At 39.9% G+C, this 11,656-nt stretch overlaps 1 protein-coding gene across 2 annotated transcripts in view; it reads left to right on the forward strand.

Annotated features, from left to right (window-relative positions):
• LOC147889290 (sulfatase and phosphatidylinositolglycan class N domain-containing protein) overlaps positions 1–7,542 on the forward strand; it is a 148,214-nt gene extending 140,672 nt beyond the window's left edge. Inside the window, exons 14-17 of one of the 2 annotated variants that reach the window (XM_087391810.1) lie at positions 2,108–2,206; positions 2,321–2,379; positions 6,711–6,816; positions 6,940–7,542. In XM_087391810.1, the coding sequence (XP_087247936.1) occupies positions 2,108–2,206; positions 2,321–2,379; positions 6,711–6,816; positions 6,940–7,104 (429 nt within the window). In that variant the 3' untranslated portion in view covers positions 7,105–7,542. The remainder of the gene's footprint in view (positions 1–2,107; positions 2,207–2,320; positions 2,380–6,710; positions 6,817–6,939) is intronic. The other variant, XM_087391809.1, reaches the window with a different exon arrangement.
• Positions 7,543–11,656: the final 4,114 nt, after the last annotated feature.

Consider the following 11,656-nt stretch of genomic DNA (forward strand, 5'->3'; position numbering starts at 1 on the left):
CCTTCCATAGACGGAACTCTCTCTCTCTCTCTCTGTCTCTCTCTCCACGTACTCATGTGTCACATTTTCAACTGAAGCCCATGTCCACGTACTCTTGTGTCACATTTTCAACTGAAGCCCATGACTGATTACAATAGGGTCTCGAAAAGTGTACTGTTTCTTTGTGGATTTTAGAAAAGATTTTGAGCAGGAGATTGTAGTAGCTACATTGTAGCAGGTACAGATACCAGCTCAGGTTTTATGCAGTTTGTGAAAGACCTATGGAATGCTAATATTTAATGCAAAGTGACTTGTAGACTTTGAGGCCTAGAGGTTTCTTTGGCTTCTAAAGGTTCAACGAGCGTGGCCACTCCACCTCCCACTTAAGCACCTAACACCTTTGTTGGAATGGAGGGGTCACCTCCCCACTTATGAACCCCCACATGAGGAGGACATAGGGGAGGATGACAAGCAGCATGAGTTTGGAAGAAGGGGAATGGAATGGTGCTACCATATGGGTAGCAAGCTGGCGGCCACATGTGGAGCATAGGGCAACCGCATGGCTAACCCAGACCAGCAACACTGGCTGGTATTATGCTCTGGAAGAGGGCTTTGTATGGGACTGGTGTTACGCCATGCATGAGCTCTTGCAGTGGGCCAATGGGCTGGGGGCAAGACCAGCACAAATGAAGCACCAAACCACCCTTATATAAGGCAAGAGGACCAGTCTGGTTAGGGTTAGGTTTACAGTAGACCACACACAGAGTGACTTGTTGCTTTAAGCTGTGTAACCTTGGGGAAGTCTTCTGCTGCAGCGAGTTGGCTGTAGGAAGCAAGCTCTCTTTGCTTGGCATAGTATTTGGACCTTATGTGGTAGTGGATCCATGACCTTGTATTCTCCAACAATCTTTGCAAGTTATTCCGATTTCTATAGTTGTAAAAGTGTCCTTTTATTATGCTAATGCTAGTTGTTCTTTTACAAGATGTCAACTCAAAATTTCATCTTTATTTTGCCTTCAATTTCTCGCTTCCTACTCACATAAAAGGTTACACAATTGAAACCCATGACAGTGAAGATTCTTATGGCCACTCTTGACTGACATATTATGAATGGAACTGGGCAAAAACCAAAAGTTGAGACGGTAACTCCTATAGTCACTCATGACAAAGAGATGCTTGTAGCCACCACTGACTGGTGATGAAGATAGTAGTATTTGTAGGAGCAACCACATGCTCTCAAGTAACAAAAGTTGAGATGGGGAAGGCGATGACAGTCTAAATGGCTAAATTGGTTACTGTTGGCAGACTAATGGCCCGTTGATCAAGCTTCAGTAAGGATTGCTGGTTATTGGGTTAAGAACAATAGTCTGTGTTACAAAAGTTTGGAGAGTGTCATTTGGCACGTCCTTGTAGCTTAAGTCTGTAATGTGCCTTTGACGTCATGCACTGAGGTTTATTTGTAGAGGTGAGGGTTTCTTCCAGTTTCCACATCACAATCATAAGTTATATTTTTATGTTTTCCTATTGAACGAGTAAAGATTGCTAATTATTGGGTTATAAACAGTAGTCTGTGTCACAGAGTTTGGAGAGTGTCATTAGGCACGTCCTTGTACCTCATTTCTGTAATGTGCCTTTGACATCATCCACTGAGGGCTTCTTAGCAGAGGCGAAGAGTTCCTTCAGGTTTTCCACTTGTTAATTATAAATTTAACGCATTTACATGTTTTGCTCTTGAATGTGTAAAGCATGAGTTCTGGCAACTTCTGGGATCCCATGCAGTCAAGAAGTTTGTTAGCTTTCCTGTTTTGGTTTTTTCTTTGAATTCTAGTTGTTGATTAGTGAGTTTCTGGAATTCATGTGCACTTTTTTTGTTAAATTAAAAAAATGATGTGTACTGAATGCAAAATGGATAGTGTTACTTTGCCTATCCTGAAATGTATGTTTAATCATTTATGCTTCCTGAGATTGCTTAAATTCTCTTCTTCCTCTGTGCATTCATAAGTATGTGTCGTAAAACGATTTAGTCAAAGAAGCTGTATGACTATCTTTATTTTGACACCTGCTTGTAAAAGACAGACCTTGGCCAAATGGAGTCATTTGAGTTGACTTAATGCCTTGGAATGTGCAGATTGTGCTCATTAATGTAGCTTTCTTTGGGACTGGAAATGTGGCAAGCGTTGCAAGTTTTGAGATTTCCTCAGTGTATAGGTTTATCACAATCTTCAGCGTATGTGATTAGTTCTTCTAATGCTCAAATCCTTTTGTCCTTAGCTGAATATATATAAATTTCTATTTAAAGATGTTCAGACACGTGTTGAAGTGGCTGCTTTTGTGCCTGCAGCCGTATGTCATGGCAGCTCTCTTACTTTGGAAGCTGCTAATACCATTTATTCTTGTGACGTACGTGTTTTACTTCTTCCTTATCCCCCCTTATGAGATAAAATTTCTGTGATAGTGTAGGGAGGTTGACATCCAAGCATTATGTTGTGGTGTACGCGTATGAGTTGGCTCGTTGAAGATTTTACTTATGTAGAACTTGCTCTTTGTCCAAGCATGCAATTGTGCTAGCGATGCAGTTTCAAAAAGTCCCTTGTATTTTTTAATGGTTCGGATGATGTTGTGTAACTGAAACTTGGTCATTGAGTGGTTATATTCACATTTTGAGTTGTCTTTCTCCCTGGAAGCTGTCTTAACCCGGCTTCTGGAGTAGGGCGACCCTTCTCGACTTCTTTCTAACAATTTCATTCCATGCAAAACTGTCCACGTGGTCTCCAGACTCCCATGCATGGACCAATAAACTACTAAACACTTCATTTCAACCAATGAGCTTTCAGATTTTATGACCACTCTCTAACCTAAGTCACCCATGAGGATGGCTTGCTAACAATCCCTCCCTCAGCCAAAATAGGGAGGGGCACAAAAAACAAAACTAATGCTCACAAAGAGCTCTAACCAAATACGCTCACAAAGAGCAACTCACAGCTCACAAAGAACTTGAATGTTCAGTGCTCACAAAGAGCTCATCACCGATTGCTCACAAAGAGCCAAGTAAGATTGCTCACAAAGAGCATGACTTCAAAAAGCAAAATCCTGATCATCAAGGCGATCCACCTCAACCAGCATCGATGTCTCCTTCTTGTGTTCTTCTTCCACTGCTAGTGCCTTGTCCTTGGTCGTCTTCAACTGCTTGTCTCGTTGTTTCGTGTAGCAGAATTTCTCCAAGTGTCCCTGTTTCCCACAGTAATTGCATCTTCTAGTTTCACGTGCAGTCTTCTTCTTCTTGTCAGTTGCAGCATACGCTCTGTTGTCAAACAATGGACTATTATTACGCTTTTCTTCAATCATCACCATCCCTACACAGTTGAGAAAATCCGAGTCATCATCAAGACGTAGTATACGAACTATTTCTCCATATTGCTCGGTAGACTTCTCAATAAGATCGCCTTCTTGTCTTCGTCCTCGACCCATGCTCCAAGATCACTATGCTGTCGGAGGAGTGCTTGCATGCGATTTAGAAATACTCGTAGTGTCTCCGATTCATCCATCTAAAGGTCAAATAAATCTTGTTTTAGATTAGACTTTGAATGCTTCATAAGAACACCAAAGAGGGTCTCTAGAGTGTGCTAGTTCTCAGCTGCGGTTGCTTTTACGTCAAGATGATGAAATTATTGCTTTCTCATCTTTCTTCTCCCAGAGAGGTATCTTGTCAGTGTCATGAGAACATTCTTTTGGCTTCTTTTCTGTGCCACGCTTCAATCCTTGTTGCATGAAAGCAAATGTGTGGCCCATTGCCATGATGCGAAATTTTTGCCATTGAAGGTTATCAGAGTAGCTCCATGCTCATCCTTCTTAGATGGATCCATGCTCACAGTCTTTGATGGTTGAGAAGAGCTTTGAAAAACGTGCTCTTCGCTCCTGTTGGATAGTCGATGCTTTTGCCAACCTCCTTCGGTAATCCAACTTTCGCTCTGAAATTGCACCAGCTCGTATGGTTGGATTTAGCTAATTCCTTTGATTCAGAAACTCTTCACGCCTGGCCGCATATCTGTGTGTTCTTTCCAAGCGTGTTAGACATTGGCTAAGTCATGGATTAAGCGATTGATTGTGCGGATGCTTTTAGAAGTCCACACTCCAGTCTTCAAACACAACACCAGACTGCGCCACTTGTCTGTAGTTACTTTGAGAAACTTTTTGTAGTAATTCACAACACCCAGTAATTGCTTGAGCTCGTCGCTAGTCAACATAGACCTCCCAATGATTGTGCACTCAATTCTAGGCTTGCTAAACTCAATCCACTCAATTCCCCTAACCAGCAGCAGGCCAACTCGCAAATTCAATTGATTCTTCCCCAACAAGATCACCAAATGTTGACGTTTTAGTTTGCTCACCCCTGACGGCTAACTCACATGTGATCGGTGTCTAATGCCCCCGGTACGTGAACCCAACTGTGCAGTGCTGGAATGAAGACGCTTGCTCTTGCAATCTTTAGAACAACTGTCGATGTGAATGCTCGATGGTGTTAAAATGTAGATGCCAACTAAACACTCTGAGGTCGGGGTTTGCTATTGCAGGGGAAAGCGTGTGATGACGGGTAAACCATGTTAATGACGACAGACAGACAAATATGCATAGTGACAATAGAGTTTGGAAGTACAATCACTCTTGTGTTAAAAAACTCTGATACAACAAAGACACCTCCGCTTGAATTGTTCACTTTATAGACAACTTCTATCCTAGCAAGCCATGTGAGAGGGAGAGCTTGAACTCTACAGTCGTCTCTCTCTCTCTGCTCCCTGTTACAAAGCCTTTCTGAACTACTGCAAAAACGCCTTCTTAATTCGGCAAGCTCGGCTCGCTGTACCGCTGCTCGCCATTGGTCCCCTGCCCTTAGTTGTTTGCTTCAAGCACGGGGTCACTGCTTCCCGCTACCAATGCTGGCTATTCAAAAGCTAACAAAGGTCGCACCGCTCGTGACCGCTCGCCACGAGAGTTAACCATTGAGATGCTTCGACGTCACCACCCACAGGTACCATGCTCGCTCCTGTGTTTGTAAGCTTCTTGTTGGCCTTAATTCGAGGGCCAACAGCAGCATTCCTTGCCACGTTGGATTATGGTTCTTCTCAAAAGGATTGTATGCTCGAGAAACAGGAGCCCAAGTGTAAACTTATGAACATAACATTTAAAACACAGCTAGTTCTTCATGGGAAGATTGCCAACACTCTAGTAGGAAATAGAAAGAATAAGGGTTGGAAATGAACAAGAAAGTGTCAAGACAATGATCACCTAACATTCCTGTGAAGAGTCAGCCTTGTCAGCCCTAGCTTGCACATGATCACAAAAGGGTAAAAGGCCATGAATTGTAGACTCGGCCAGTATTTCAGCCCATGAAGACACAACCTTGAATGCGTGTGTGATCTTCATAAGAGACAGACGAAAAGTTCCGATTTGCATTTTATAGAGTAAATTGGCATTTGGCTCTTTGGCTCAAATATTTTCTCTTAGGCATATGAGCTACATTAGGAAAGGTTATGCTGCCCTTTAGATGATGGAACGTTGATGTTTTCATGTACACCTTTAGGTTGTTGGCACAAAAACCCTCTTCTTTGAGTTACTGGTGAAGCTAGCTACTATATATGCAAGTGCCATAGTGGATGTTGCAGACTGGGGGAAAGATTTGGTTCATCATGAGATTTTGCTAGGTTTCCATAGCATTAAACCATTCATAACTTTAGGAAGGTCGAACGTGTGCGCTTGTGTTGAAGCCACTCTTTTGTTCAGAATCTATCTTCTGCTGATTCTTGTCTCTAAACCCTGATTTGCTAATAGACTGATTTTTAATCCATATATGCATCATATCTCCACAACTCTCACATCACTCATATGACTCGATAAAAGTTGTAATATCATCAAGTACTTATTACAAATCTATCAAGAAAATGTACTACATGAATCTAGAGAAGGTTTCAGATGCATCGGCCACCAATATCCATTTATAAAGCCTAGCCTCTGATTCTAGATTTAAACCCTCCAATGCCCCTTGTCTCTATTTAATCTTAACATTCTTTCTTCTTTCTTTTCAAGAAAGTACAGTATGAACATATTACCAAAAAATCTTGTGAGTGCCTCATACAAAGTCATGCAGGTGAGATTGTTGTAACCAATTTGGAGAGTGGAAATGCCATAAAGGTTTTGTGGTGGTAGATGTGAAGAATAGACTATGGTCCCACTCTTTCATGAAAGAAGCTCTCTTGGCCATTGTGGCATGGGAGCAGCGCCTTGAATCTTGCCCCAGCCATGAGGGTGTGAACAATTATCCTGCCATATTACTGAGAGTGATTGAGAGGCTTAAGCAGAGTGTTTTTGCATCTGCATCTGGATCTCCAAATCTGCCAAGGGGATGCTTTGATCAGTTGTTAGGTTGTAATAACCACTGCCAAGAGGGGGGAAGAGGGGAGTCTAACGTGGGCATCTGTGAAAATCCACCACGTGCTTGGTAGCTAATCATCGCCTGTTTGGGGAGTGCATACCTGAATTTATTGAGTGAATAAATCTTTCCAAGGCTTATTGTTAAGAAAGAGTCCTCTAATGACCAACTTAGCATCTGCATTGGATGTCAGGGTCGATGAAGTTAAGGCCTTCCCCATGTATTTCACTTGCAAAAGCAGATTTCTGTTTCCATCTTTAGCTGTGACTTTGTGCTGAGATAATATTGGTTGTTTTCCAAATTGCAGCTGTGCTTTCAGTGCAGTTACAAAGCTTCTCGAATTACCGAGGCTAGGCTTCTATTTTGTCGTCATGTTCTTCTCAGACGTCATGACAATCCACTTTTTCTTTCTTGTAAGTGCAAACATATTTTTACGTCTTGTGGATCTCTTCATAGGGTTTTCTAGTAGTTGAAAGCGAGCCACTGTATCTCCTCTTTTGTGCTGTGCTATTAAAGGTTCCTTGTGGGTTGTTCAGGTACGGAACACGGGAAGTTGGTTGGAAATAGGACAGACCATCAGCCACTTTGGTATTATGAGTGCTCAAGTTGTGTTTGTACTATTACTCTTTGCCATTACGAATGTGTTTACGAGGGATATTATTATTGCCCCTCGACAACAGTTTCTTTTCAAATCAACGTAAATGTATGTTCAATTTTTTGTTTTACCATATTATATTTAATCTAAATCTGCATTGTAAGTTAAATAGGTTTTTCCTTGCAAAATTGATAAGCGATTCTTTATTCTTTATCCTCAAGGCTTCTGTAGGTGGAAGGAAGTGTCATTCCTTCTATGGTTTATGGCATGCATATAAATTATAGCCATAAACCTACTGTTGCATCTCATTAAGGGTTGCTGTAAGCATGTCTAGGATCTTATTGGCCTAAAAATATAAAAATATTCAAGGGGATGTAAGGAAGTTATTTCTTGTACTGCGCATCTCACTAAGAGTTGTAAAAGCTTGCCGAGGATCTTACAATTTTATGGGGCCCAAAATTTGAGAAATATTGACGTGGATGTAAAGACCGTACTTGAAACAGGAGGGTACTATCCCTCCAAATGTTGATCGTAAAGAATTCTTTAATATTAGTCCATCTGTATTGTTTCGTATTGAGCTTAAGCTTGTCTGGATGAAAGTGCATTTCTCAAATTTACAAACTCAACTATAAATAAAAAAGTAATTAAAATAGAACTCAAAACCTCAAATAAATTTATAGATTCAAATGAACAAGCTGGTACACAGGCCATGATCGATACAACTGTTCCCATGGACATATGTACCTGTTGATATCAAATTCGAGTATATGAAACGAAGGTTGGCTGGATCTCAGATTCTTTGGCATATGAGAGTGCAAGTTGATTTAGGCTTTAAGGCTATAGAGTAGTACATTGGAAATTGGAGTCTTTCATTATGAGGCATGCTGCAGGAATGTGCAAATCTTGAATTCGAGTGTTGGAAAAATGTGGGAAATACGTCTCAAATTGTATATTCCAGAGGGCCAATGGAACAAGGGCTGGCTGGATCTCAGATTCCAAGCTTCTTTACACAGTGCATTGTCTAGATACAAGCAATGGTGCGGAGTCTTTATGATGGAACCAATTGAGAGAATAAGACAAACTGTCAAATATGTCGAGCCCCATAGCAGGGTGAGACAACATTGTCTTACAAGGTAAGACGAGCGTTCTTCCACAAGGAAACAGCTTTAAATTCCTATGAATAATGCTTTTGCATAGAGCTGCAATCGATATTTGTTGGGAGCAGTTTTCACATGGTGCAAACATGCCCTTACCCACTAAAGACAGTGCCTCTCTTAAGATTCAGATGATCATTAATTTTGTTATTGGGATCCCTCGTGTCTAGAACATATAGGTAGGTCTTTTGTAAACATGTTAGAATATCTAATGTAAATTTGAAGCTTTTCTTTTAAATTATTTTATCTTTTTGGTTGTGATAAAGGACGGTGGATCACATAGTGGACTGTTTGGTTGCATGTTTTGTGAGCGATTGTGGGTTATCGAACAATCCTAAAAAGAACTCAATATGGTTCATGACAATTCAAATACATGATAATAAGACTGTAGGCCCATGGATTAAAGGCTTGGTGTCGCGTGTCAAGCTCTATATGGTGTTCATCACAATTACACCATCAAGTTTTGATGGTTTGCATCTCATCATCAACATTGGTATGGCAATCATCACCACAATGAGCTGCCTCGAATTTGAAGTCTTCTCACAATGCATTACAGCATGCCATGGTATGGCCCTAAAAGTGGTTCCGTGATTGGCTACACATCACTCCTAAGAATTTTAATTTGAAAATGATAAATTACATTTAGAAGGATTTCAAAATCTACATAAGGAAAATACATAGGTTAGAAAAATTTATAGGTAGAGGGCTTTATAAATACCTTTGAATCCATGTGCTACATAGGGTTTTTACAAGATGAATTCCTCAGTCGTGCATGCATAATTGTTTGAGAAATTTTTTTGAGTGTACTTGTCTTGTTGTCAACGTAATACCATTTGTATCTCTCCAAGTTTCTATGCCAAGAAACAGTGGAGGCTACCCATGTCTTTCATGTCAAATTTTGATATGAGTTGATTTGCCACTACAAAATTGATCCTTCAGATCTACTTTCAAGCTCAATCTATCACAAGTGTAATTGTGCCACTACGCAATATCAATGATCTTGTATTGTCTCTACTCTTGACTTATGGTAACTCCCCTAGATCAAATTTGATTGGGCGACTATTTTCTTTACCCAACTATTGTGTTAAAGATGCGGTCAATGAAGTTGGCGAGCTTGTTGTGAAATGTCTCCTTATAGTACCCAAGATCGATAAAGTTTTTGTTCAGAATATGAAAAGCTAGTACCAATCATTTTTTCAAATAGGTAGACATATCACCCTTAAAATGATATGACCATTGGAAGAGGCAATTTATAGTTTGCGTACCTATATTTTCATTTAGATTGAAACAAGATTGAAACTAATCCTAAGCATGGATTGATGTTGATTAATTGTTGGGGAGACTTCTAGGATTACTGTGAATGCTTCCTTGTATTTGGTACTATCTTGAGGGTTTGATCATGGTTGCCTCTTATCTGTGATGCATGTTTCTACATGGCTTTCATGAGTGTACCTTGGATTGTCCATTTGAGTGAAAGCATGATAGGGACTCTAAAAGATAACTATTTTTGGCAACAAATAAATGGTACCATCTTGGTATTAATTGTGTGCTTGTGAGTGCTTTGATTTTTGCATCTCAAACTAGAGTAGTTTTAGGTTTTATGTAAAATTTTTAAAAGTTTATTTTCACAGAAGATGTTAGTACTCTTGAATTTTAGTACTATTTTTGTTGAGATCCCTGAGACTCTGAGCGAGAGTTTTTGAGTCAGGAAGAAACTGTTCGAAACCTACCAAAATGAATTGAGTTTTTTGTGTGCCTATTAGTGCAAAAAGTCATTTGAGCATGGTGTAAGTACACCTCATCAAACTCTAGATGCCCACTACAAGACTAACATTACATAATTTATCCATGGCAAATACACGGTGAAGAGTCTCCTACAAGCTCCACAAATGCAAAATAGAGAGAGAGAGAGAGAGAGAGAGAGAGAGTCTCTTTACCTCCTACTATCTCACTCTCTCTCTGACTCTTACTCTGGCTCTTACACCTCTCTCCTCTACGCTCTCCAACTCTCCTCTCTAATCTCTCCTCTAACTCACTCTACCCTCTCTAAATCTCCTCTCTTACTATCTCTAAGTCTCTAACTCTCTCCTCTTAACTTTCCTGGTTCTATAATCATTGGCTTGAAGCTATTGCTCTACTCTTTGCTATTGCCCATTTGCCTCTCGGAGCTTGTGCTTTGCCATTATTGTTGCTCTTGCCTCGAGCTCTCTATCCATATCTCAGCCTCTCTCCCTCTACCTTATTCTCTCCATCCTCATAAGCCTTTCCTCTGCGTCTTCCTAACCTCATCAAGAGTCGTAATGTCTTCTCCCTAGCCAGAGGCTCCAGCATTGAAGTCCCCATGCAGGTGTGAAGTTTGTAGTTTTATTGAAAAAATCGTTTCCTTGCCTTTGTTAGAGGCTCAATTCATCACCGAGTTATAAATGCATAGGCACAAAGATCTATTAATTTTTTAAACTTAAACAAGCTGCATCATCTTGGCCTATTTTAAGTAAAAAACTTTAATAATTCTTTGTGCCTATTGAGTGGAACCTTATCCTAAATTAAACATAGAAAAGCAAATGAAATTTTATATGTTAGAACAAGCTGCATTGGCACGCCATGTTTTAGCATAAAAACTTCTTTTGGTTCTTTATGCTTGTTGCTCTGCTTGAAGACTAACAAAGACGTTTTCAACATTGTTACAGGCACTTGAAAGTGTAAATCTTTTCAACGACCCCCCTTTGAAAAGGCATGCCTAATTGGGCTAAACTTCTAACCACACCCTTGAAAAACAATAGCCTAAAATGTGTGATCAAGCTCTAAAATTGGTGGAGAATATTAGCCATAGCTACATAAACTGTTTATTTTAATGCATGTAAATAAATCTTACAGATGTGTAATCATGCCTTGCCACTTGATTTGATATGCTACATGACCCCATCTGGATTTGCCATTTCGAAGATATAGGTTATTACAATTTTATTCTAAAACAGGCCACGTCGGTGCGGCTTGTTCTAGCATAAAATTTTTTCATTTTTAATGATCGACTGGAAGCCTAAAATGCACTCACAAAAGGCACTTGCAAAGGCAAATTTATTAACCTAGAACAGGCCACACTATGGCTTGTTTTAGGGTAAAAAATTTACCGTTCCAATTGCCTTTTGAGAGTGCATACAGCCTTCCAACAGAGCTATAAAACTAAACTTCTTATTCTAGAATAGGCCGTGTCAGAACTTTGATAGCCTATATCTTTTGATTGGCAAATGCAAATGGGGTCATGTAGCATATCAAATGAAATGGCAAGGCATGATCTACACATCTATCATGTTTGTTTCAATATTTATCAAAGTTACATGCATTAAAGCAAATATTTTACAAAGTTATAGCTAATTTTCTTCACCAAGTTAGAGCTTGATTGCCCATTTTACGCTATTGTTTTTCAAGGGTGAGGTTAGTAGGATAGCTCAATTACAAACTGCTTTTCAAAGGGAGGTCTCTGAAGATTTCCTTTTTTAAAGCTAT

Source organism: Dipteris shenzhenensis, chromosome 20 (genome assembly GCF_047967505.1).
Source record: "Dipteris shenzhenensis isolate YYH24624 ecotype China chromosome 20, Dip_SZ_1.0, whole genome shotgun sequence".
Classification (NCBI taxonomy): Eukaryota; Viridiplantae; Streptophyta; class Polypodiopsida; order Gleicheniales; family Dipteridaceae; genus Dipteris; species Dipteris shenzhenensis.